The sequence below is a fragment of the Salvelinus fontinalis genome, chromosome 41, assembly GCF_029448725.1.
Source record: "Salvelinus fontinalis isolate EN_2023a chromosome 41, ASM2944872v1, whole genome shotgun sequence".
Taxonomy (NCBI): domain Eukaryota; kingdom Metazoa; phylum Chordata; class Actinopteri; order Salmoniformes; family Salmonidae; genus Salvelinus; species Salvelinus fontinalis.
This window is the reverse complement of record NC_074705.1, coordinates 17,692,424-17,717,846: the sequence shown is the minus strand read 5'-3', so window position 1 is coordinate 17,717,846 and position 25,423 is coordinate 17,692,424. Positions and strand designations below refer to the sequence as shown.

Here is a 25,423-nt window from a genome sequence, read left to right as displayed (position 1 = left end):
TGGTACATGATCTGAAAGGTCTTCAAAGAGGGGGCCCATAGGTATCAGTATGATCAGTTGCCTACAGATTATACCCTTGTCAAACACGGTCCCATTTGATTCGATTCCAGAGGTTTCCAGGGGTTTTAGTTGAAATGAATTAGGTATCGAAGAGAGTGAGAGGATACAAGAAGATCACTTCTATACAAAGCAGGAGTCCACATCGGTGTGTGTGTGTGTGTGTGTGTGTGTGTGTGTGTGTGTGTGTGTGTGTGTGTGTGTGTGTGTGTGTGTGTGTGTGTGTGTGTGTGTGTGTGTGTGTGTGTAAGAGAGAGGAAGGAATGTAATCACAGTACTCGTTATGACCCGTGCTGGGTTGTGAGTGTGTGTATGTGACTTTGTGTGTGTGTGTGTGTGTGTGTGTGTGTGTGTGTGTGTGTAAGAGAGAGGAAGGAATGTAATCACAGTACTCGTTATGACCCGTGCTGGGTTGTGAGTGTGTGTATGTGACTGTGACTGTGACTGTGACTGTGTGTGTGTGTGTGTGTGTGTGTGTGTGTGTGTGTGTGTGTGTGTGTGTGTGTGTGTGTGTGTGTGTGTAAGAGAGAGGAAGGAATGTAGTCACAGTACTCGTTATGACCCGTGCTGGGTTGTGAGTGTGTGTATGTGACTGTGTGTGTGTGTGTGTGTGTGTGTGACTGTGTGTGAGAAGGGTGCAGTAGGTACTCAAACTGCTGGGTGTGACAGAGAGGGAGACTTTAGTAGTAGTGTGTGCACTCACATTGTTGGCTGGGGTCTGTGTCGGTGGTCAGTTTGACGTAGTTGGAGGGGAAGAGGCCCACGGAACCGTTCAGCTCGCCTTTCCACCAATCAGGGTCCTCCCTGCTCAGCACGTTGATGATCTGGCCCTTCCCAAAGGGCAGCTCGTCATCATTCTGCGCCATGTAGTCGTACATGCCAATCACCTGACACACTGCTGGAGACACACATACAGATACAAGTGAAGGGTTAGTCAGACAATACAAGACAATACAATAGACTTGGGCCCCGTCCACAAGAAAAGGGACAAAAGGCGATGTTCTATCAAATCTGTGATACATTGTGGGTAAATTGTTAACGACTGATTGATCTAATAATTATTGGATATTAATGATGCAAAAAAGGCAATTTGTAGATCAATCAGTCGGCAATGTCGAACAAACCCCAAAAACTCTTGTTTAGGATCTGAGAGGATTGGATGGGTATTATATAGGCTACTATGGAGAAAATTCTACGTATAGCTTATCAGAGGGCAAGGTAGAGCTGCGACCAAATGAATTATACCTATCCAATCCCCTCAGATCTACACAAGAGACTAGGGGTGTAGGGGCTAGGGGTTACTCCTGGACAGGACCTTAAAATGCTACTATTAATATTAGGCCCACTTCACAACACAGTCCTCTGTTACTAATAATATGAATGTTATTATAACACAAAATAATGCAATTATCAAGGATGTTATTATACCATGAAAGAATGTTCTTGAAAAGAACGTTACTATAACTTGGAAGAATGTTATTATGACAGGAAATAATGTTATTATCAAGGACGCTATTATAACATGAAAGTACACAGAGAATGTCTGCACAAGCAGTGTTAGTACCCATCATATGTTGAGTCAAGGAGGGGCCCCAAGGCCCCGGCGGGCCCCCGTCAGGTCCCTGCTCCTGGCCCCTACCTGCACTGGGCATTGGCAGCTTGGGGGGTGTGGGTTCTGTGGGCGTGGTCTTACTGGTGCTAGGGCTCAGGAGCTTCACGTAGTTGGCCGGGAACCAGCCAATCTGCCGCTTCTTTCCCCGGGCCTGGACCAATGAGAGGACTTGTGAGTATGGGAGAGGCCACAGGGGCAGAGCAAGAATTTTAACAGTTAGAAACAGTCCCTTCTACTTATTTTTAAAGCAAATGTGTGGATAACAATGAATCAATGAATTTCTACATCACTGTCTATGTATAAATATCACCTTGTATATTAGTATTATATTATATATTAAGACAATTATTGGCACATCTATGTCCACATATGAATACAACTTAGCATTTAAACATCTACTACGACATTTCAAGGAAGTGTTGTTTGTTTGTGGTGAGTAGTGTTGAGAGATGGTCCTCCAACCTGCAGCTCCCCTTCCCACCAGCCCCCTGGGTTCTTCTTCCTGATGAGGATGAGCTGGCCGGGCGCCAGGGTGAGCTGCTCGGCCCCCGTGGCCGTGTACGGGGCGATGACCTGGGCTATCTCGGGCTTCTTCCCCAGGCTTCCAGTCTTCCCTGCGGGTCCCAGTCCCTAGAGGGAAGACCGAGAGCTCTGGTTTTACTGGGAGTTAAACAAGGCACACAGTTCGTGAAATGTTAGCTAACGTTGGCCAACTAACATACTCCATTTGTTTTATGTTCACCGTGAACGTCCGCTAATGTTAGGAGAGCGCTTTGGTTTTACTGGGAGAGCTGATCAGACAAACAGGACTGCATGGCAGAGTTTACAAATCGCCACACAAATACTTGACAAAGCGTGTGAGCGAGAAGCGTTTCCTAGAAGTTACCTCAGAGTCCTTGGGTTTGACGTAGTTGGAAGGGAATACCCCCATCTTGCCCGAAACCACGCCCGTCCACCAGTCGCCCTCCTTCTTGGTGACCACGATGACGTCGCCCTGCTGGAAGGTCAGGTCGCCCTGCTCGTTGCTCTCGTAGGTGTACATGGCTATGTATTCTGGGAAACACAACATCTGAGCAACAGGGTCTGCTTATACACTTTTTTAGCTTTGTTTTACACAGGATTTCATCTAAATAGGTAGAGTAACAGGAACATACTGTGTTCCGTGATAAACTCTGGTGTAAGTGCTCTGTTTTATATTGTATATATGGTGTGGAACAGTCTGATAGAAAGAGTCATTTAAAGCCGAGATCCGCGATGGGTGAAACGGTGCCACTGGTTGCCCCAGGCGTATTTGTTATTGTTTTGTTTAGCTTATCAAAAAGGACATGAGCGTCCAGCGTCATGGTAAAAAACAATCGTAGGACATCGTAGTGCTGTTCTATCGCACGTGCAATGAAATACAATGATGTCAGAGAAAAAAACTACAGCGTTCATTGTTTGAAGTAATTTATTTGTTTTTGTAATATTGCAAACGGACGTGGCAGTTTCACCGCAAGGGATTCCAACTGTATGCTGAGCTGTGTGTGTGTGTGCGCGCGTGTCTAGGTCCATCACCCACCTTCTCCTGGGTCCATGGTCTTGGTAGGGGACGGGGTGGGTCTCTTCATGGTTGGGGGGCTGTCGGACGAGCCAGACTCAATGCTGCACCAGAGAGAGGGCAAACATTAACTCAGACAGCCAAGCCAGTGGCTAATATAACAATACATTCTAGATGGGGAGGGACTAAAGCCATACACAGAGAACTTGGCCATTGAGGTTTCAATAAAAAAAGCATAATGATGTCACATTATTCCATGGCAGCCATGTTGCTCCCTCCTAGACAATATCAAGCAATAGTAGTTGGGATTTACTCTAAAGTTGGCTGAAGTCTGTAGTCCAGGGCTGCCCAACCCTCTTCCTGGAGATCTACAGTCTTGTAGTCCAACCCTAAATGAACATACCTGATTATACCTATTAGTTGCTCAACAAGACCTTAACTAGAAGAATCAGGTATGCTACTTTAGGGTTGGACTGAAAACCTACAGGACGCTATCCAGGAAGATGTTGAGCAGCCCTGCTGAAATTTATCCTGCTGACCAGGTCACCCACGCAAAATAGGTTTTTAACCTCAAGCGTCTTTCCTGGTTGATAAGGCCGGACAAAGTTGAGTTACTGTTTAACGGATGCCCCGCCTCACTTTTCTCCACACCACCAAAAAAATCTAAATCAGATGTGTTATATTTTGGCCAATATATGTTTATAATGAACTGTCCGCTCTCCCAAGTTGATGCCCAACAGCCTCAGATCACACGCTCAGATCATGTTCCAGCCTCGGATTGGACAGTGAAACAAACACACACGCTCACGCCTGCAGGCGTCGTGCAGATGTTTCATTTCTCTCTCATTCAGTCATGGCTGAAGCCAGCGCAAATTCCTACTATTTATGTGTCCAGGTTAAACGTGGGACGTCCCTCATTATAAACAAACAGTCGGTTAAATTCATGGTTATTGCATCATTTTCAGATCTATTAGAAGCGAGTAATAGACGAAACAATGTAATTTTACCAATTGACTGGCCAGAGATCAAGGCATTCATCAGCAAAGACGCAGTGCAAGCTGAGAGTATTTTGGACAACCAAATTGAAGTCAAAATGATTGATGAAATCGAAGTGTGTCAGCTGTATTTGCGATTCATAACTTACATTTTACCGGTACTACCAGTAGTAGTAGGCCAACCGATAACACCACGACGGAATGCGTTTGTAGTGATGACGCGCGGCGGGGAACAGCTAGCGTGTCCAGCAAAGTGCATCGCCAGTGGCACGCACACACTTTGCGCAGATCCGCAGGTGTGGGCTTTTCGTGGCAGCCAGACGAGACAATCGAAGGAGGATGAGGTGAACAAAGTTACTGGACTTGAACTTAGTCACGCTTGATCTACAGTTGAAATGCACCAATTTGTAAGTCGCTCTGGATAAGAGCTTCTGCTAAATGACTTAAATGTAGTGTAAATGTAAATCAGAAGTTTACATACACTTAGGTTGGAGTCATTAAAACTCGTTTATAAACCACTCCACAAATTTCTTGTCAACAAACTATAGTTTTGGCAAGTCGGTTAGGACATCTACTTTGTGCATGACAAGTAATTTTTCCAACAATTGTTTACAGACAGATTATTTAACTTATAATTCACTGTATCACAATTCCAGTGGGTCAGAAGTTTACATACTCTAAGTTGGCTGTGCCTTTAAACAGCTTGGAAAATTCCAGAAAATTCCATCATGGCTTTAGAAGCTTCCGATAGGCTAATTGACATAATTTGAGACAATTGGAGGTGTACCTGTGGATGTATTTCAAGGCCTACCTTCAAACTCAGTGCCTCTTTGCTTGACATCATGGGAAAATCAAAAGAAACCAGCCAAGACCTCAGAAAACAAATTGTAGACCTCCACAAGTCTGGTTCATCCTTGGGAGCAATTTCCAAACACCTGAAGGTACCACGTTCATCTGTACAAACAATAGTACGCAAGTATAAACACCATTGGACCACGCAGCCGTCATACCGCTCAGGAAGGAGACGCGTTCTGTCTCCTAGAGATGAACGTACTTTAGTGCGAAAAGGGCAAATCAATCCCAGAACAACAGCAAAGGACCTTGTGAAGATGCTGAAGGAAACAGGTACAAAAGTAGCTATACCCACAGTAAAATGAGCCCGATATCGACATATCCTGAAAGGCCGCTCAGCAAGGAAGAAGCCATTGCTCCAAAACCACCAAAAAAAGCCAGACTACAGTTTGCAACTGCACATGGGGACAAAGATTATACTTTTTGGAGAAATGTCCTCCGGTCTGATGAAACAAAAATAGAACTGTTTGGCCATAATGACCATTGGTTTGTTTGGACGAAAAAGGCGGAGGCTTGCAAGCCGAAGAACACAATCCCAACCGTGAAGCACGGGGGTGGCAGCATCATGTTGTGGGGTTACTTTGCTGCAGGAGGGACTGGTGCACTTCACAAAATAGATGGCATCATGAGAAAAGAAAATTATGTGGATATATTGAAGCAACATCTCAAGACATCAGTCAGGAAGTTAAAGCTTGGTCGCAAATGGGTCTTCCAAATGGACAATGACCCCAAACATACTTCCAAAGTTGTGGCAAAATGGCTTAAGGACAACGTATTGGAGTGGCCATCACAAAGCCCTGACCTCAATCCTATAGAAAATGTGTGGGCAGAACTGAAAAAGCATCTGAGAGAAAGGAGGCCTACAAACCAGCTCTGTCAGGAGGAATGGGCCAACATTCACTCTACTTTGTGTGGGAAGCTTGTGGAAGGCTAAACAATTTAAAGGCAATGCTACAAAATACTAATTGAGTGTATGTAAACTTCTGACCCACTGGGAATGTGATGAAAGAAATAAAAGCTGAAATTAATCATTCTTTCTACTATTATTCTGACATTTCACATTCTTAAAATAAAGAGGTGATCCTAACTGACCTAAGACAGGGAATTTTTACTAAGATTAAATGTCAGGAATTGTGAAAAACTGAGTTTAAATATATTTGGCTAAGGTGTATGTAAACTTCCAACTTCAACTGTATATAGATTAGACTGATGCTTCCAATTGTGCATGTTATAAAATTTTTATTTTATTTTGATGATGATAGGCTATACTCTGTGTCTGGATTTATGTTTTGTGCGTCTTTTTCCCAATGCTACATTCAATTTGGCAGACCTAACTTGATTGACCCTCTTTCTACAAGGCCTAGTCTATGATAGCAAAATATTCATACAAATATGATTAGACCTAATGCCTAGGCTATGGAGATGCATTCAGGTAATGAACTCATTATTATGCATCAATATTTTAATTTGATTACAATTATTTATTGTCAATCATTCTTGAAATTGTTAGGCTATACAATTAGGTATTCAATCGCTCCCTATCCCAGTCTGCTGTCCCCACGTGCTTCAAGATGGCCACCATTATTCCTGTACCCAAGAAAGCAAAGGTAACTGAACCAAATGACTATCGCCCTGTAGCACTCACCTGCTTTGAGAAACTAGTATATCACCTCTACCTTACCTGCCACCCTAGACCCACTTCAATTTGCTTACCACCCCAATAGATCCACAGATGATGCAATCGCCATCACTCTGCCCTAGCCCATCTGGACAACAGGAATACCTATGTAAGAATGCTGTTTATTGACTATAGCTCAGCTTTCAACACCATAGTACCCTCCAAGCTCATCATTAAGCTTGAGGCCCTGGGTCTGAACCCCGCCCTGTGCAACTGGGTCCTGGACTGCATGACAGGCTGCCCCCAGGTGGTGAAGGTAGGAAACATCACCTCCACTCCGCTGATCATCAACACTGGGGCCCCACAAGCGTGCGTGCTCAGCCCCCTCCTGTACTCCTTGTTCACCCATGATTGCGTGGCGAAGCACACCTCCAACTCAATCATCAAGTTTTCAGACAACACAACAGTAGTAGGCTTGATTACCAACAATGATGAGACAGCCTACAGGGAGGAGGTGAGGGCTCGGAGTGTGGTGCCTGGAAAACAACCTCTCACTCAATGTCAACAATACAAAGGAGATGATCGTGGACTTCAGGAAACAGCAGAGGGTGCACCCCCCTATCTACATCGACGAGACCGCAGTGGAGGTGGAAAGCTTCAAGTTCCTTGGCGTACACATGGGTGAACAGGGAGTACAGGAGGGGGCTGAAATGGAACACTGAAATGGACCACCCACACAGATAGTGGTGAAGAAGGCCCACAGCACCTCTTCAACCTCAGGAAGCTAAAGAAATTTGGCTTGTCACCTAAAACCCTCACAAATTTTTACAGATGCACAATTTAAAGCATCCTGTTCAGGCTGTATCACCGCCTGGTACGGCAACTGTGATAATGCATTGGGCAGACTGCACCATCCTCTGGAAAGCCTTGCAGGTTGCGGGTGGTGCAGTCTGCCCAATACATTAGTGGGGGCAAACTACCCGCCCTCCAGGACACCTACAGCACCCGATGTCAAAAAGATCATCAAGGACATCAACCACCCGAGCCACTGTCTGTTCACCCCGCTACCATCCAGAAGGTGAAGTCAGTACCGGTGCATCATAGCTGGGACAGAGAGACTGAAAAACAGCTTCTATCTCAAGGCCATCAGACTGTTAAACAGCCATCGCTAGCACATTAGAGGCTGCTGCCTATTGGCATAGACTAGGAATCACAGGCCACTTTAAGGAATGGAACACTCGTCACTTTAATAATGTTTACATATCTGGCATTACTCATCTCATATGTACTGTATATACTGTTTTTCTATACTATTCTACTGTATCTTAGTCTGTTCCGCTCTGACATCGCTCGTCAATATGTATATAGACTTAATTAATTCCTACTTAGATGTGTGTATTGGGTATATGTTGTGTAATTTATTAGATATTACTTGTTAGATATCACTGCACTGTCGGAGCTAGAAGCACAAGCATTTCACTACACCCACAATAACATCTGCTAATCACGTACGTGACCAATAAAATTTGATTTAAGTAGATTGATAACTGATAATACATTCATACATTACTTTTTTTTCTCAATATGATAGAATACTGCATTCTATTATACATCTTACGTAAATAATGTTCATTAATGTCAACTTGTGTATTAATAATCTGAAAATCAGTCTGAAATTGAATATTTCTCCTATTGTTCATGTCCATATAATGTGGTAAAGTACTGTTATTCCGTATACACTGAATGTTTTATTTTTTTGCTCGCTTGCCTCACTTTTCTAGGGGAAAATCCGTTAAACAGTGAATCAATTTTGTCTGCCCTACGGGTCGAATAGAAATACATTACTATATAATATTATTAATAATAATACTCCAATAATAGTTTATATTATTACACACACACATATAAACATACATACATTATTGATAAATGTGACTATGGGGAGGGACAGTCCTCATTCTCCTCACCTCATGGACTTGCGTACGGGGCCAGAGATGAGCTTGACGTAGGACTTGGGGAACCAGCCCCGCTGGCCCTGCACCTCGCCGAACCACCACATGTCCTGCTGCTCCAGCACTGTGATCACGTCGCTCTTGTTGAAGTTGAGGTGGTTGTCCTTCTTGGCCCGCCACGGGTACAGAGCCTGGGCCTGCAAACCCTCCACCTTCTCCCCCTGAGAGATGGAGGAAGAGAGAGGGGGGGGGGGGGGGGGGGGGGGGAGAACAGAGACCGAGAGAAAGAAATGGGGAGTGGGAGAGGAAGAGTGTGAGAGAAGGGAAGTACTACAGAATCTCTATGTGCTGTTTCTAAGTCCTGCTCTTCATTCGTCTGACAGTACAACCACACTGCTTTAGGTAGAGTCAATATCATTCTCCTGCTAGGCCTAGGTGATATGTTCCTGTGCTCCTCAGTGTCATCTAAACTGAGTGTTACAATAAAATGTATTATTATTACTATTATTTGACTGATGTGTGTACTTTGTATTTCATTTTATTTTGCATGTTGCAGGGCTCATTTGTAAAAGAGACCTCGGTCTCAATGTGACATCTTTTTAAATAAAAGGGTAAAAAAAAATATACATTTTAAAAACGACTGTACCTGTCCCAGGACGGGAGAAGGAGAGGAGCCAGTGAGGGTGGCGGGTGTGAAGGCAGAGCGCTGGCGCAGCTGGCCCCCGGGACCGGCACTGGGCACAGAGAGAGACGGCTGGGTGGGCCAAGCGTCCCAGCCCTCCCCAGTCTCAGTCTTCTCCACAGAGCTGGTGGACGGCCATCTGAGCGGAGAGAGGCACACACAGTTTACCAACTCAAACTGATTTCTCTTCAATGAATAACTTGATGTAGGTAAGACTATGACTGAAAAACATATTGTATCGAGTGCTGTGTGAGAGGAAGGGTTGGAGCTGTCACTCACGTGGTGCTGAAATCTGCCCAGTTACTAGATGCCGAGGAGGAGGAAGAGGCGGGACCAGGGCCAGGGCAGGGACCGGGGGCAGGGGGAGCTGTTGCCGGGGGAGGGGTTGCCATTGGCTGGCTGGGTGCCTTGGGTGTGGTGGAGACGGCGGTGGGTGTGAGCCGTGAGGCCAGTTTGGGCGCGGCGCCCGTGGTGGCAGCACTGGCCCGCAGGCTCATGGGAACCTCGGATTCTGGGATCTTCTCTGCGTAGTTGGCAGGGAACCAGCCCGTCTTCCCCTTCAGCTCGCCGCCCAGCCAGCCTGGCTCTCCTGTCTGGGACTCGTCCACCTGGGGGTTGAAGGTCAAAGGTCAGCTCACCGGATAGCACTACAGAGACCGGATAGCACTACAGAGCCAAAGAAGACTATAAAAATGACTAGAACGAATATTCTCATTCAAGTCATGCTGGGATGAGTGGACCGGATGGGCCATATTGAGTGTACCTTCTAGTAATTATATTTCTATGCCAAGAACAACCCACAACCCCAGTTCTCAGGGATCTATCCATTGGACCTTTTTCCTTTAACCAGCTACAGGCTCATAGCTAACAACAGGGTTAGGATCAATTCTATTTCAAATTAGGAACATGTACTGAAAAACTTTGTTGAAAGCAATGGGGAAATTCCTGAATTGACTGAGTTAAAATTGATTGGACCCCAACTCTGACTGACAGACAAGGCAAGTAATCTGGACCAAGATACTGTCGAGCCAACACAGGATTAGATTGATAAATTGTGGGAAAACAAATTAAATTAAGAGCGGTTACAATAAATCCTGTGGACTGGGGTTGCCCAGCCATGTGTGGTTATTCCTTATTTAAAACATACAACAGAGTGGTTGGACCACTTTTGGAATGGATGTTCGCGATTCACAAGACAAGTTGAATATCACCGCTTCCTTTCCAAGCATGTGGATGGTCATGAAGAGAAGCTGAGAGAATAAGAATGACAGTGGATGGCTTTGGGACTGCTTTGTTGAGGGAGTACTTGGTGAAATGGGATCAAATGTGTCTGTATAAACGTCTCACTCTCTTGCAGCTTACAAGATGCTTTATCCAGTATATAATGTAGAGGCACGCCTGTATAGATGTATGATCATATGCCATTTGAGAACAAGTGTGTATCCTCCGAGTATACTGACCATATAACAGATATACAACCACAAACATGCAATCAACGGTTAAATTCTTTAAGCGCTTATGAAGAGACGACAGCAGTTGAGATGGACACATGATGGACCAATGAGAGCAGGTGTTGGGATCACAAGTGAGCAGCTGATTAGACAGTGGACCTGCACTTACCCACTCCCCTTTCACCTTCAGGTAGAGTGAGCCAAGTCGGGAGAGAGTCAGGAGGCAAAAGTTAATACTCACACGCACGCATGCAGGCAGACACACACACACTCGAGGGTGACCGATTAAATCGGCATGGCCGATTAATTGGGGCCGATATCAAGTTCATATAACAAAATCGGTAATTTGCATTTTTGGAGGCCGATTATTACATTGCAATCGATGAGGAAACTGTGTGGCAGGCTGACCACCTGTTACACGAGTGCAGCATCAAAAGGATCTTGTGGCTGCAAGGAGCCAAGGTAAGTTGCTAGTTAGCATTAAACTTATCTTATAAAAAACAATCAATCTTCACATAATTACTAGTTAACTACACATGGTTGATGCATATAATCAATGCGGTACCTGTTAATTTATCATCGAATCACAGCCTAATTCAACTTCGCCAAACGTGTGATGATTTAACAAAAGCACATTCGCGAAAAAAGCACATTCGTTGCACAAATGTACCTAATCATAAACATCAATGCCTTTCTTAAAATCAATACACAGAAGTATATATTTTAAACCTGCATATTTTGTTAAAATAAATGCTTTTTAGCAGGCAATATTAACCTGGGAAATTGTGTCACTTCTCTTGCGTTCAGTGCAAGCAGTCAGGGTATATGCAGCAGTTTGGGCCGCCTGGCTCGTTGCGAACTGTGTTTCTTCCTAACAAAGACCGTAATTAATTTGCCAGAATTTTACATAATTATGACATAACATTGATGGTTTTGCAATGTAACAGCAATATTTAGACTTCGGCTTACAACCTGTTCCGACAAAATACGGAATGTTTCCCAAATTTCACTGAAAGAATAAACGTTTTGTTTTCGAAAATGATAGTTTCCGGATTTGACCATATTAAATGACCAATGGCTCGTATTTCTGTGTGTTTATTATAATTAAGTCTATGATTTGATATTCGATAGAGCAGTCTGACTGTGCGATGGTAGGCAGCAGCAGGCTCGTAAGCATTCATTCAAACAGCACTTTACTGCGTTTGCGAGCAGCTCTTAGCAATGTTTGATGCACAGCACTGTTTATGACTTCAAGCCTATCAACTCCTGAGATTAGGCTGGCAATACTAAAGTGCCTATAAGAACATCCAATATTCAAAGGTATATGAAATACAAATGGTAGAGCGAGAAATAGTCGACGCATCATAATTCCTATAATAACTACAACCTTAAACTTATTAGCTGGGAATATTGAACCACCAGCTTTCATATGTCCTCATGTTCTGAGCAAGATCTTTTACATATTGCACTTACTTTCTTCTCCAAAACTGTGTTTTTGCATTATTTAAACCATATTGAACATGTTTTATTATTTATTTGAGACTAAATAGATTTTATTTGTGTATTATATTAAGTTAAAATAAAAGGGTTCATCGCTCATTCAGTATTGTTGTAATTGTCATTATTACAAATATATTTAAAATTGTCCGATTAATCTGTATCTGCTTTTTTTGGTCCTCCAATAATCGTTATCGGCGTTGAAAAATCATAATCGGTTGACCTCTACACTCAACCACACACTCCTTTGTTCATATAGATGAATCACTTTACATAAACCTCCATAACATACGCACACTAATGGTGCTTGGCAGGAGTGATTGACAGCGTGCCTCTCACCATGACAATGTCTCCGGGGGTGATGGTAATCTCATCGTGACTGCGGGCATCAAAGGGGTACAGCGCCCGGTAGAAGACCACCTTGACCTTGTCCTGGTTGAACCCAGTCACCGGGATCTTGTCTGCAGGGAGGAGACGAGGAAGGGAGAGAGGAACACAGGACAGGGTCACATCTTTCTCTCTCACCCACGGAACCAGGCACATCCAAACGTTCTTAGAACTTCTACAGTAGGACCTTTGAGATTTGAAAATGTTTGGAATGGATGTCATGTCAAATCGGGAACACTGAAATACTCGAGACTACTTAAAAACTGCATTAAACTTCACAGAAAATATGAATTGTGTGAATTGAATCTACATGCATTTCCTAATCATTTATTCAGATACCTACAGTACACATATTGGTTGTCTGATTTAATTGTCCCAGTTCGATATTGCCCCTGGTCAGTCCAGAAATCGGAGGTTTTGAAAATCTGAGGTTCTAATGTTTGCATGCTCTTTCAAGGCTTCTTTGTAATACATTTTATTTTTGGCACGTACCGCCCGTGGGCCATGGGCTCTGGTTCATGAGTTTCCCTGGTTCAGGCTGCTCCATGAAGAGCTGGTTGAGTTTGTCCTGCATGTCCTTCTTAGTGCGCCCCTCCTCACTCACGCGCTTCATCCAGGGCTGGGGGGGCGGGGTGGGGGCCTCCACCGTGCCCTCATCTTGCCACGCCAGGCCCTCGTCAGTGGCAGACAACCTGGGGAGAGGAAAGGGGGTGTTAAGAGGTAACCTCTAAAATGACTGGATCACATTGATGGGGCTGCATCCGCGTAACCCATACAGAATGAGCGGACATAGGAGCAGCTCGCTCACACAAATGGTGTCCTGTGCGCGCGCGCGCACACACACACACACACACACACACACACACACACACACACACACACACACACACACACACACACACACACACACACACACACACACACACACACACACACACACACACACACACACACACACACACACACACACACACCTTCCGTCTGTGAGCTCGGCGGACTTGGCCCTCTCCTGGGCGATGGCGTGGATGTTGACTTCTCCCTCCAGGTGATCCTTCTGCTTCTGCCTCTGCTGCTTGCTGTGGATCTCTCGGAGCTCCTGCAAGGCAGCGTGGGATAGAGGAGGACCGGTGAGGGGGAAGTGTGGGCGGGGTCGCCGGGACTCAACACAACACTCACATCACAGTGAGGCGTCAGCCATTTTGTGCCCTGTAAGCGCCATTATGATCCCAGCCGGGCTCAGTTACCAGATGGAAAGTCTGTTTAGTCTACTGCTTCCCTCCATTTAATCTCATCTCGGTGTTTTCTCCAATTAATGCTGGGCTACTACTACTACTGAAATGTAGGTGTCGGTTGGATTTTTGGGGCAGACACACTTGCACAAAACATGGCCGCCGCCACAGTGCGTTCATGGGAGTTGGACAGCTCTCGGAGTCTGGCGAGCACTGCACATGAACCACTGAGGGAGGGTTAAACAAGCCCTGGGTTACTACGGCAACACTGACACCACTGGAACTGGAAGATTGCAGTGTTTCAGAGCTCCGGGGTGAAGTTTCCCTTAGGTACAGATCTATGATCAGCTTCATCTCCTCCACTCCTAACCTTAACCTAGTAGGGGAAATGCAAAACTGACCTATGATCAGCATCTAGGGGCAACTTCGCTCTGCTCCGGTTTGAGCACCAAATGGAAACACTACTGGTTAAAGCCAAGTGGTACCAACCAATCACAGAGAACATTCATGGCTCTGGGAGAAATCTGAGCCAAACTATGATTCTCAAAAGCACACGGACTGATATGGAGATCAGTCAAAAGAGTTGAATGGGAAATTCCCAAGGATCATAGGTAGGTGTAATTCAAACCCATCGTCTCTAAAGGGTTAAGAAAGTCTTAATATACAGTCTGAGCAGGGAATTAAGTTCTGAGGACTTGATTTTCCTGAATGAATTACTATCAATATCATTAATCAGTATTAGATGAAAATGCATTGAGCAGAGGAATATTCTAATGTCCATATCTGATACGAGATACATTAACACATTAAGGCCACACGAGCTTGAGAACTTTTGGGCCTGACCACTACTATGGCCCATTTGGACAGAGTGACTGCTGGGTAATGTAGCCCGGCGTTAGAGGGCACACAGCACACACACCCCAGCCCTCAGCTAACCAGTATCATTGGTTAAGATTGTGATGAACCATGCATTGTGAAACACCATGCAACCAAAGGCTTCACCCCCATATGTTAAGTTGGCGTGTCATCAACACATGGGGCTGGAGAGAGTGAGGTACGTTCAGGAAAGCGATATTTGTTTAGTACTTGGTTAAAATGGTGAGAGATGCACGACTGACTGAGCAACTGAAGATCATTTTTCATATCGCCTCAATCTACTGATAAATGACATTACCCTGTTCACTACCTTGTTCCCTATTTCTTTACTGTACCAAGTCTTCAATTAGCCTATGTCTGTATGGATTTGGTCTCCCAAAACAGTAGGCCCGAGACCGCAGTTCACTATTAAATAAATACATCACTAACACTAGTGGTCACTCACCCAGTAGAAGGACTGTACAGCAGCAAAGCGTCGGTCGAGTGTGCTGTTTCTAATCTTGTCCTCCTGCCATGTAATTAAACAAAGGCATTTCATTTCTTTCCAATAAGACAGAGTGCCTTACGAGTCTTTTGAGAAGTGTTTTTGTGCTTTCTACAGATGTTTACTAACGCAACAAACGTATCTCTTAAAGTTTTTTGGGATACCAAATAGGTAAACGTTGTCCTCTCACCGTAACCAAAACTACAAAGCCTGACAACTTAAAGCTCAAGTGCTCAAGGAGCTGAAAAATATAAAATTGTCATTAATTCAATTTAATAAAATGAAGTAGCCAAACAACCAGGTTCATGCACATGGTGGCTAACAACATTGACCGGAGCTGTGTCCCAGTACACACTTGCATACTACCTAGTGTGACCCAATTGACTCTGGTCTTGGCAATGCATACTAAATAGTATGCTAGTGTTTTTATTGGGCCCTAGTCTAGAGGGTTGAGGAGGCAATGATAGAGATATACTCCAGCACCACCAAGAAGACAGATAAAGGAGGGAAGCAGCTGGCTTTTATTAACACGCTGCAGGGCTACCGGGGCTAAAGCTAAAGACGCTCAAGCGGAAGGGCGGCATGGCTTTGCTTTGACCGGCCCTTCACAGGAAGCAGAGGAGCGGTAAGGGGGTTGGGGTGGGGGAGCACGGGGGGAAGGGCGTGGAGGAAGAGGAGGAGGAGGAAGAGGCAGTAGGGACACCTGCAGGTAGACGTCTATACGCTGCAAACAGGCCAGGAGGGCTGAGAGACAGTCCAGCAGCGTCTGGTCCACCGAGCCCCCCTCGGACTGAAAAGAGACACACAGGGACCCCAAGGTCAAGGGTCAGATAGAACAGCAGCAGTGCCACCGAGGTCAACAACAAGGTCGTGTTCATTAGGCACCAAACAGAAAGAAACAGACTGAAAAAGGGAGGGACTACCTGCCCAATAAGGAAAGCACATTTTTGTTTTCCATTGCGTTGTCCTTAATGAACATGACCCAGGTATACATCCAGATTAGACTCAACCCCTAGCCCTGACCTGGCGCCTTGAGTTAGGTGGCCCAAGAGCCCCATGTGGCTGTGTCCGACGTCAAACCACAGCAACCCACATACAGCTTAACCATTTTTGATTCCCCAGGTTGAGCCCACAGGATGTTGTGGGGAAGAGGGCCACGCTGCTCGGAAACAGCACAGCCTACCACAGGTACAGACACAGGGTGAGCCTAACATACCCGCCACATTACTGAGCCCAGCTGAGCAGAACCGTACTGCACTATGGCCTGGTTACACATCCACCATAGATGCTGGAACCGTGTTTTGAAAGGGCAATGTGAAATTGAGCCAGCCCAGTACAGTTGCGGTTGGCCCTGTAGTGTGACATGGGTGTAACCTTCTTCATCAGTTAGTAAGGCAGCTTCCTTCTTTAGCATTGGGTTTCAAATCTGCTTAGTAACAGCACACGGCGTTATTCTGATTGGTTATTATTCTCCAGAGGGGTGCACTACCATAGAGTGTCCTGCGGGGGGCAGCAGTGCTGGTGAGTGGACTACCTGCCGCCCCCTCTGCTCCTCCAGCAGCAGCTCCAGACGGAGGCCCTCTATCCGGGCAGTGTGGCCCTGATAGAACGCAGCCAGAGACTGGACGGACAGGCGAGGGCAGAGGTCAGAGGGCATGGGGAAAAGGTCAGCCAAGCCACACAGACCAGACGGGGGTGTCAGGGTGGATGGCGGGCGGGGCAACAGAGTGAGCAACAGTCAGATACAGTGAGAGAACAACAGTGTAAACCCCCAACGTTTTCCCCCAGGTACAGACCTAGGATCAGCTCCCCCTTCCCCCAATCCAAAACTGACCCAAGATCAGTGTCTACAGGCAATTTCATCCTACTCCACTACAGTGCACTCTGCATGTAGTGATCACATTCACACATGGCAATTGGATCACTATAACATTTATATGACCGCATTCACTATAAGCGGAATGCACTGTCCTGTATATCGGAAATTCTGGGGCCCTGATGTGGTATGTGGAGCAATTAACTAAGTTTTGGTTGAAAAGAAAAAGGACTAAAGTACTGAGATCACATTGAAATTAAAAAAAGGGGATCATCAAGCCATCTGACAGTCTTGGCGCCCCAACACACACACGCAGTTAACTTCCTTCTGAAGTTAACTGCAGTCACAGAGACACAGATCAACATCTTCATTCCATGTGTACTGGAGATATTCTTTGTATGAAGTGACGCAGAAGGGTACAAAAAGCATCTAATGATGCACTGTGCTGTTCTACGAGTGGTCTTGGGGCAGTCGGTAAATAACGAGCGTTTTCAAGTGAAACCTTCATGCCAATGGTTTTGAGAAACACCTCAGAGATTTAACGATGCTCCTACGAAGGTTCTAACGATGAACTTAGCCTTAAAAACCGGGCCCTGGTCTGTAACCTAGTAAGATGAGTGGTTAGTGAGTAGTAGTACCGTGAGCTGGGTGTTGAAGGCGTCTATCTCCAGCAGCTTGGAGCGAGTCTCTCTCTCCACGGTGTCGAGCTGTTCTCTCAGCTGCTGCCGACTAGACTCCTTGACCTCCACTGCCTTCTGCAGCGACGACAGGGAGTCTCCTGGACAAGGACGGGGCTGTATTTATTAGTGCCCAGCGTAGCAACTTTTTTGCAGCAGAAAACTAAAACAAGCATTTGTTATTGGACAAGTTTGGCTAGCCCCTCCCCATTTGGCCCGTTCATTTTGAACCTAGTGAATATGACCCAGAGAGCAAGCGCCGTATCGGTTATTATAAACCGGGTGGTTCGAGCCCTGAATGCTGATTGGCTGAAAGCCGTGGTATATCAGGCCGTTCTAATTCCGTTGGTAACCAGTTTATAATAGCAATAAGGCACCAAGGGGGTTTGTGGTGGGTGGCCTATATAGACACCATGGCTAATGGCTCTATCCAGGCACTCCGCTGTGCAGAAGGACTTAGCTGTGGTATATTGGCCATATACCATATACACCTCTTCTGGTCTTATTGATTAAGTATAGCACGGCAGTCAGTATTTCCCTTAGTTTTGTTTGCAGGTGGGTTACAAAGGCCCCTCAGGCAACAGATTGTCAATTAAAACTAATAGGCCAGGTTATTTGATGTGGCGCTAGGTGGGGGGCACTTCCACACCTATACTATAGTAGGGGAAACACTGTGGTACAGGCAATAAGGCAGTCCAATGTGGCCTAACCATGCACAGTATGATAGCATAGCTAGGACTAACTAGCAATCAGGCTAAAGCTAACTACTCATTTATGACAAGTACATGGGGGAATAAAACAATGCATTTACGTGGGAATTATTGTATGGCCTAAGCATAGAATTCACAAGCCATCTATAACAGCAAAGCATATAGTACAGTACACGGTCAGAGTCCCAAATGGCACCCTATTCCCTATATAGTGCACTACTTTTGACCAGGGATCTGGGAGACGCTCTCTGTAGAAGGATGTGCGGAGGTGAGGTGAGGAAGCAGTACTTACTGTGCAGGCTGTTCTGTTGAACCTGTTTGAGTTGTTCGTTTAGACACTGTTTGTCAGGGATCAGCCTGCCGAGCCACTGCTGAGAGTCCTGGGGGAGACAAACAAAGCAACGGCAAGTCTTAAGGAAACTGCATCTGTGAATGTTTAAACGTTAAAATGAATTTGGGATCCTTAACGTTAAGAAAAATCCCTAACCGAAAAACAAATGTTTTTTTGCCCCCCCCCCCCCCACACACACACTTAATTAAAATCTCAGTGCAGTTATTACAAAACGTACTATAACCCATAAGGGTTATAGTCAATAGGCTATAAAGGCCTGGGAATGTTGTGTAATTCAAATAAAACCAGAGAGGAAGAAGCAACTTCAGGCTACTTTGCAAATTCACCAAGGTAAGACATTGCGAGATGCAGATTACCAAAATATATGAGCACGTTTCTGCCTGCCCCACCTCTCCATCTCTCTCTCCCTCGTGCTGGCCTGCCTGTTTGCTAATGATCAGATCAAACTTTATTTGTCACATGCACCGAATACAACAAGTTAAGACCTTACTGTGAAATGTTGAATTACAAGCCCTTAATCAACAGTGCAGTTCAAGAAGAGTTAAGAAAATATTTGCCCCCCAAAAAGTACAAAATAAAAAGTAACACATTAAAATAACAATAACAATACGTATCAGTGCAAGTGTGTGCTCAGTCTTCGGTCTGTTGCATGTAGAATATACTAGCCTATTCATGGCACCGATTTCGCAGGGATACAGATTGCCTCATAATATGAAATGATGGTAGGCTACCGGTAGCCTTTATCGATGACCCTTTTCAGACATAATGGAATGTGGCCTCTTGAAAGCGCCTCGGCTACAGCACATCTGTCTGTCTGTCAGGGTAGGCTACACTACGGATTTTTAAAATGCAGACACTAAACCTTCTCTGGAGATCTGAGCGGGCATTTTAGTTGTCTGTAAAGGAACGAGGCTTCTGAAGCAGGACTAACGTCCATCACTAGGCAACCAGAACCGTTAATCAAATGACCTTGAGCTGCAGAACAATCTATCCTAAAAAAAGTGACCAACCAAGACATTTAGTATAAATTAAACATCTAGCAACCATACCATAAAAAAAACTAAACAAAGCAGCACATCAAATCAGCAACATTTACTGTCGTTAGGGGAAAAAATACAGAAAATTTTATGCCGGAGCAGAATTCTACTACTGTTGTCTGCAAAGTTACCAATTGTCGCTATCGATATGTTACTGTAGCTGCGTTCTGTCGTTAAAGGGCCGTGGTAGATATAACTTCATTGCCCGGCCCTAGAGGTCATACATACGTAACAGGACCATTATTCTGCATTGTAAATCGACGTGGAATCTTGTGATTTTTTTGTTATATTTTTAACTGAAAACCGCTAAAAAAGTATAAACGTTAAGCAAAAATTGTCAATTTGTCACATCCCTAATCTGTATAGGGTTTGGGTGGAGGATATGCACCTGAGGCTGCAGCATAATGTGTGTGTGTGTGTGTGTGTGTGTGTGTGTCAGGGTTTCCATTAAGAAAATGTGGGGCCGGACATTTGACTGGCAGCATTTTAAATTTAACCTACATTTGAGAAATTTACCGGAACCATATGCATTGCTATGTACCATGATTAGAGCGTCCACCCACAGTGCTAAATATAACAGAAATCACATTTCGATTATGGTAAATCATATTAAGACAACATGCAACGGCGTGCATCCTTTTTACCGACAAAGTTATTTTAAGTTCGATGCGAACTTAAAATAACTGCCACATTTACTTTTCCTGAGCCAACAAGATGACAAACGAACAGCAAATCACTAGCCTATGCTAATCTAATATGCCCCATAGTAGAAAAGTTAACTTATTCTATTGGTCAGCGTGTCGTTCTGTGAAAGAAAGAAAAAGCCTATTCCAAACAGACTCTGGGACAGTTGTGGGAAATTCATACCATCAGTAAGCATAGGCTACATATACAGTGTCTTCAGAAAGTATTCAGACCCCTTGACTTTTTCAACCTATTACAGCCGTATTCTAAAATTTATTTTAAAAAGTTTCAAAATGTTTGCTAATTTATTACAAATAAAAAATATCACATTTACATAAGTATACACATATGGAATGATGTTGTAAGCAAAAAAAAGAGTTAAACAAACCAAAATATATTTTAGATTCTTCAAAGTAGCCACCCTTTGCCTTCCATGCCTTCCATGCTCTGGACACTACGCTGACAGAAACAGCAAACCTTCTTGCCACAGCTCGCATTGATGTGCCATCCTGGATGAGCTGCACTACCTGAGCCACTTGTGTGGGTTGTAGACTCCGTCTCATTCTACCACTAGAGTGAGAGCACCGCCAGCATTCAAAAGTGACCAAAACATCAGCCAGGAAGCATAGGAACTGAGAAGTGGTCTGTGGTCACCACCTGCAGAACCACTCCTTTACTGGGGGTGTCTTACTAATTGCCTATAATTTCCACCTGTTGTCTATTCCATTTGCACAAAAGCATGTGACATTTATTGTCAATCAGTGTTGCTTCCTAAGTGGACAGTTTGATTTCACAGAAGTGTGATTGACTTGGAGTTACATTGTGTTGTTTAAGTGTTCCCTTTATTTTTTTGAGCAGTGTACATACAAGTGAATTTGTCCCCAAAATTAAAGCTGACAGTCTGCACTTTAACCTCATAGTCATTGTTTGATTTCAAATCCAAACTTTTGGAGTATAGAGCCAAAAGAAGAAACTGTCCCAATAATTATGGAGGGGACTGTATGTGTTACACAGGGTGTGTACGTACCTGCAGCTGCTGTTGGAGGTGGGTGATCTCAGCGATGCGGACCTCGCGGGTCTTGTTGGTGCTCTCGATCTCATGCCGCTGAGCAGACAGGCGGAAGCGGATGTCCTGCAGCTTGCCCTCCAGCTGGCTCTTCTTGTCGTTCTGGGGAGGGAGGGTGAAACTAATTATCATACCTTATTGTCTTTTCTTCCAAAGAACAAAGTAAAGACAGTTATGATGGCGTGTGTGTGTGTGTCTCTGTCTTTACCAGTGCCTCCAGCTCTAACTCCAGGGTCTTCTTGCGGGCTTTGAGCAGGACAATGTTCTCCTGCTCTCGGTTCCTCTGAGTCAGCAGCTCCTGCCGGCGGTTCCTCTCCCACTCCAACTGACGCTGACGCTCCAGGTCCCGCTTTGCCGCCTAGCCCGAGGAAACACAGAGGGAATGCTATACTGTATACGTAGAAATAGTGCAGAGCCAGCCGTGGTTCGAGTGGTAACACTTCCAGATCTACGCACATATTCAACTTCCTGCCGGAGACCTGGGTTCAACCCGCGTTTCCACCTTTTTCTCTACACCTGTCTCCCCCTGCCATTAAAGCAGTGCTTCTCAATTATTTTCTGTTACGCACCCCCTAGGAAGAAGTAAACATTTCGCGCCCCCCCAACTCTCCGCCACGACTGTAAATAGTATAATTTGTCAATAAAATTGTTATAAAGTACACCTCTGCAAAACATTGTATCCTTATTAACATTAAGAAAACAAAAAAAGAAAAAAGAAATATAGATCAACTTACAACAAAGAATACCTTTATTAACATTGTTTTTTAGTCTGAAACAGAAAAGACTTAAAGTGCATCAATTTGCCTGAAAAAATAAATAAAAATCAAGCCTTATTTAAACTGTAAACATTTTTTGACCATTTGATACTGATAAATAAAATGAAATAATCAATAAATAATAATAAATTCAAATTGATCAGCAACATTAACTCAGGAGCACAATATATGAAACGCTTTGACCTATAAAACAAAAATGAATAAAACAATGTGCTGATTTTTTTAAATCAAAATGAGGAAGTCAGGATTAATGGCTACAATGAGCACGTTTTGCAGAGCACAGCTTTTCGAAGCGGGGTTTGAAGCATGATACTGCAACTCTCAGCTCCTGCTCAATGTTTAGCTGGGACCTGTACTTGGTCTTCAGTGCAGCAACAGCAGAGAAGCCAGTCTCACAAAGATAAGATGTTGCAAAAGGAAGACGAATGCCCATGGCCCTCTGCCTTAAGAGTGGATACTGCCTCTCTACACTCAGCCAGAATTCACTCAGTGTCTGTGATGTGAACCTCAGTCTCAATGTGGAGTCAGACGTCATATCAATGAACTGGTCCTCCTCTGCGGAGCTGAAACCAGTTGGAACTGGTGCATTGAAAGGATCTCTCACCCAGTCATATTGGGAACTGTTTTCAGGGAAGTACTTTTTAAAGAATCCCATCAGTGATGAAATATGCTCCTTAATATATGGAATCAGTGAGGTGGCATCATAGTCACTAGTGTCAACAAATTCATGCAGGTTCTTGAATGAATCAGTATTTCCTTCATCAAGTCGCCTGCCCCACATTGCAAGCTTTCGAGTGAAAGAGCTGATCTTGTCTGTGACCTGAGGGAGGTGTTTATCTTTCCCTTGAAGCTGTAGATTTAGTTCATTTAGCTTTCCAAACACGTCACTCAGGTAGGCCAGTTTTGCCAGGAAGTTCTCATCACTACATTTTTCTGCGAGGTCATACTTGTGCTCCTGCTCCGAAAACATTATTTTCTGCTCTCTGAGCTCAAAAACTCAGGACAAGACTTTTCCTCGTGACAGCCACCTTGCTTCACTGTGAAACAGCACAGCTTGATGTTCAGCTCCCATCTCCTCACAGATAGCAGAGAAGACTCTTGTTTTTAGTGGTCTGGTCTTTATAAAATTGACTACACCTACAATGTCAGTCATAACCCCACTTAATTCAGAGGAAAGGTGCCTTGATGCCAGTGCTTCTCTGTGTATAACACAGTGTGTCCACTCTGCATTAGGTGAGGCCTTCTTGATGAGTGCCCGAAGTCCTTTTCTCATCCCTGCCATGGTCTGTGCACCATCACTGCAAACGCCAATGCAGTTCTCCCACTTTAGCCCATTCTCAGTCAGGAAGCAGTCCAGCATTTTGAATAGCTCTTCAGCTGTGGCTCTGTCTCTGACATATTTACAAAAAAGTAGATCCTCACACAGGGAGTTTGTCACGTCAAAACGTACATAAGCGATAAACAAACAGCCTTTGTTGCTGTCAGTTGCTTCATCGAACTGTAAGGCAAAACGTTTGTCTTTGAGTTTATCTACCAGCTGTTCTTTAAGATCGTTAGCAATGTCATTTATACGTCTGGCGACAGTGTCATTGGACAGAGGGATAGTTTTTATTTTTGCAGCACTTGCGTCATCCAGCATGACAGAGACCATGTCTAATGCTGCAGGCAGTATCAGCTCCTCTGCTATGGAGTTTTTTTGTTGTTGCATTGAGCAATTTGGTACGCCACCTGATATGATGCCATCAGTGCTCGCTGGTTTACTGAAGTAGCATTCACAAAGCGGGACGATTGTTGGCAATATGCGGCACGTTTTCGCTGAAAAAACTCAAGCGGCTTATCAGCGTGATTGGGGGGTGTAATGTCTTAAAGTGACGCCTTCATTTATTTGGCTTCATGCTGTCCGCTGCCAACATTTTTTAGACACAGTAAACATACCGTTCTTTCCTCGTCTCACACCGTAGTCACAGTGAAGCCAAGCGCTACATACGCGTCTTCATATTTCCTCGTCTTAGCTTTCGGGAGACTTACGTTTGTCTCATTATCTCCGTCTCTCTCCGCCTTTCTTTTCATCCCCGTTAAATATTTTTCCATGGTGTCTCTTAAGGGTTTGTTATCTGCACTTCATATCTCCTGCTCTGTGCTGTGTGCTCTTGTTCGGTGCAACAAAAAAAACTACTCCCTGCGGCAAAAAAATGATTGTTCCCTGGGGTCACACGCGCACCCCCTGGCATCGCTCCGAGCCCCCCCAGGGGGGCGCGCCCCACTATTTGAGAAGGACTGCATTAAAGCAATACAATAAGGAAAGTGAATATACAAATCTTAAAAAGACAACGTAGTAGAATGGTTAATACACACACACTGCATTGGTTCCTGTGTTCTTCACTTTCCCCCTACATCTCCCCCTCCACTCTCTCTTTTTATCTATCCTCACTGTCCTCCTTACCCCTCTTTTCCTTCTCTACCCTCCTTACTCCTCTTTCCCACCTCCTCTCCTCACCTCTCTCCTCTCGATCTCCTTGCGTCTTTCCTCCTCCCGCTGCCTCTCCATCTCCCTCTGCCTCTCCAGCTGCTTCTCCAGCTCCTGCTGCCGCCGCCTCTCCTGCTCGAGCCGCTCTCGCTCCTTCCTCTCCTGCTCCTCGCGCTCCAGCGCCGCCAGACGCTCCTGCTCCTTGCGCTGCAGCTCCAGCAGGGCCTGTCGACGCTTCTCCAGCTCCAGGTTGCCCCGTTCAAAGTTCTCCCGCTTCCTGTCCTCAAAAGTCACTTTGGGGAGACAGAGATAGAGGGGTCAGAGAGAGAGAGAGAGAGAGAGAGAAATGGGGGACATATTTTGCCCTGTTGCCTAATTTTCAGGGGCATTTCTTGGAAAAATGGGGCCATTTTTATAGACCTGTTTATATTTATAAAGGAGCGTTTTGCTGTGTGTTTAAAGGGATTGGCACATACATTTTTGGACTTTAAAATTGATGATACATAGCCATAGATTCGAGAAGAACATAGCTCACAAGCATTTTAGTTTAGTTCAACTGACGCACCGCACCCAAAATGTGAGCTCTTTTTGCTCCATTGTTCATGAACA

The 25,423-nt window shown here is 44.8% G+C and overlaps 1 protein-coding gene across 6 annotated transcripts in view; it reads right to left on the bottom strand.

Moving 5' to 3' along the window:
• Positions 1 to 25,423, bottom strand: part of itsn1 (intersectin 1 (SH3 domain protein)) — a 63,891-nt gene that overhangs the window by 11,147 nt on the left and 27,321 nt on the right. For 2 of the 6 annotated variants that reach the window (XM_055908582.1, XM_055908583.1), the window contains 18 exons: positions 24,845 to 25,107; positions 21,780 to 21,929; positions 21,533 to 21,673; positions 18,725 to 18,812; positions 17,684 to 17,823; positions 13,615 to 13,736; positions 13,133 to 13,332; positions 12,593 to 12,714; positions 11,532 to 11,627; positions 10,926 to 10,940; positions 9,585 to 9,913; positions 9,270 to 9,444; positions 8,639 to 8,844; positions 3,228 to 3,310; positions 2,556 to 2,722; positions 2,132 to 2,299; positions 1,622 to 1,820; positions 761 to 955 (listed from right to left, as the gene is read on the bottom strand). In XM_055908582.1, the coding sequence (XP_055764557.1) occupies positions 761 to 955; positions 1,622 to 1,820; positions 2,132 to 2,299; positions 2,556 to 2,722; positions 3,228 to 3,310; positions 8,639 to 8,844; positions 9,270 to 9,444; positions 9,585 to 9,913; positions 10,926 to 10,940; positions 11,532 to 11,627; positions 12,593 to 12,714; positions 13,133 to 13,332; positions 13,615 to 13,736; positions 17,684 to 17,823; positions 18,725 to 18,812; positions 21,533 to 21,673; positions 21,780 to 21,929; positions 24,845 to 25,107 (2,859 nt within the window). The remainder of the gene's footprint in view (positions 1 to 760; positions 956 to 1,621; positions 1,821 to 2,131; positions 2,300 to 2,555; positions 2,723 to 3,227; positions 3,311 to 8,638; positions 8,845 to 9,269; positions 9,445 to 9,584; positions 9,914 to 10,925; positions 10,941 to 11,531; positions 11,628 to 12,592; positions 12,715 to 13,132; positions 13,333 to 13,614; positions 13,737 to 17,683; positions 17,824 to 18,724; positions 18,813 to 21,532; positions 21,674 to 21,779; positions 21,930 to 24,844; positions 25,108 to 25,423) is intronic. The other 4 variants (XM_055908584.1, XM_055908585.1, XM_055908588.1 and 1 more) reach the window with 4 other exon arrangements.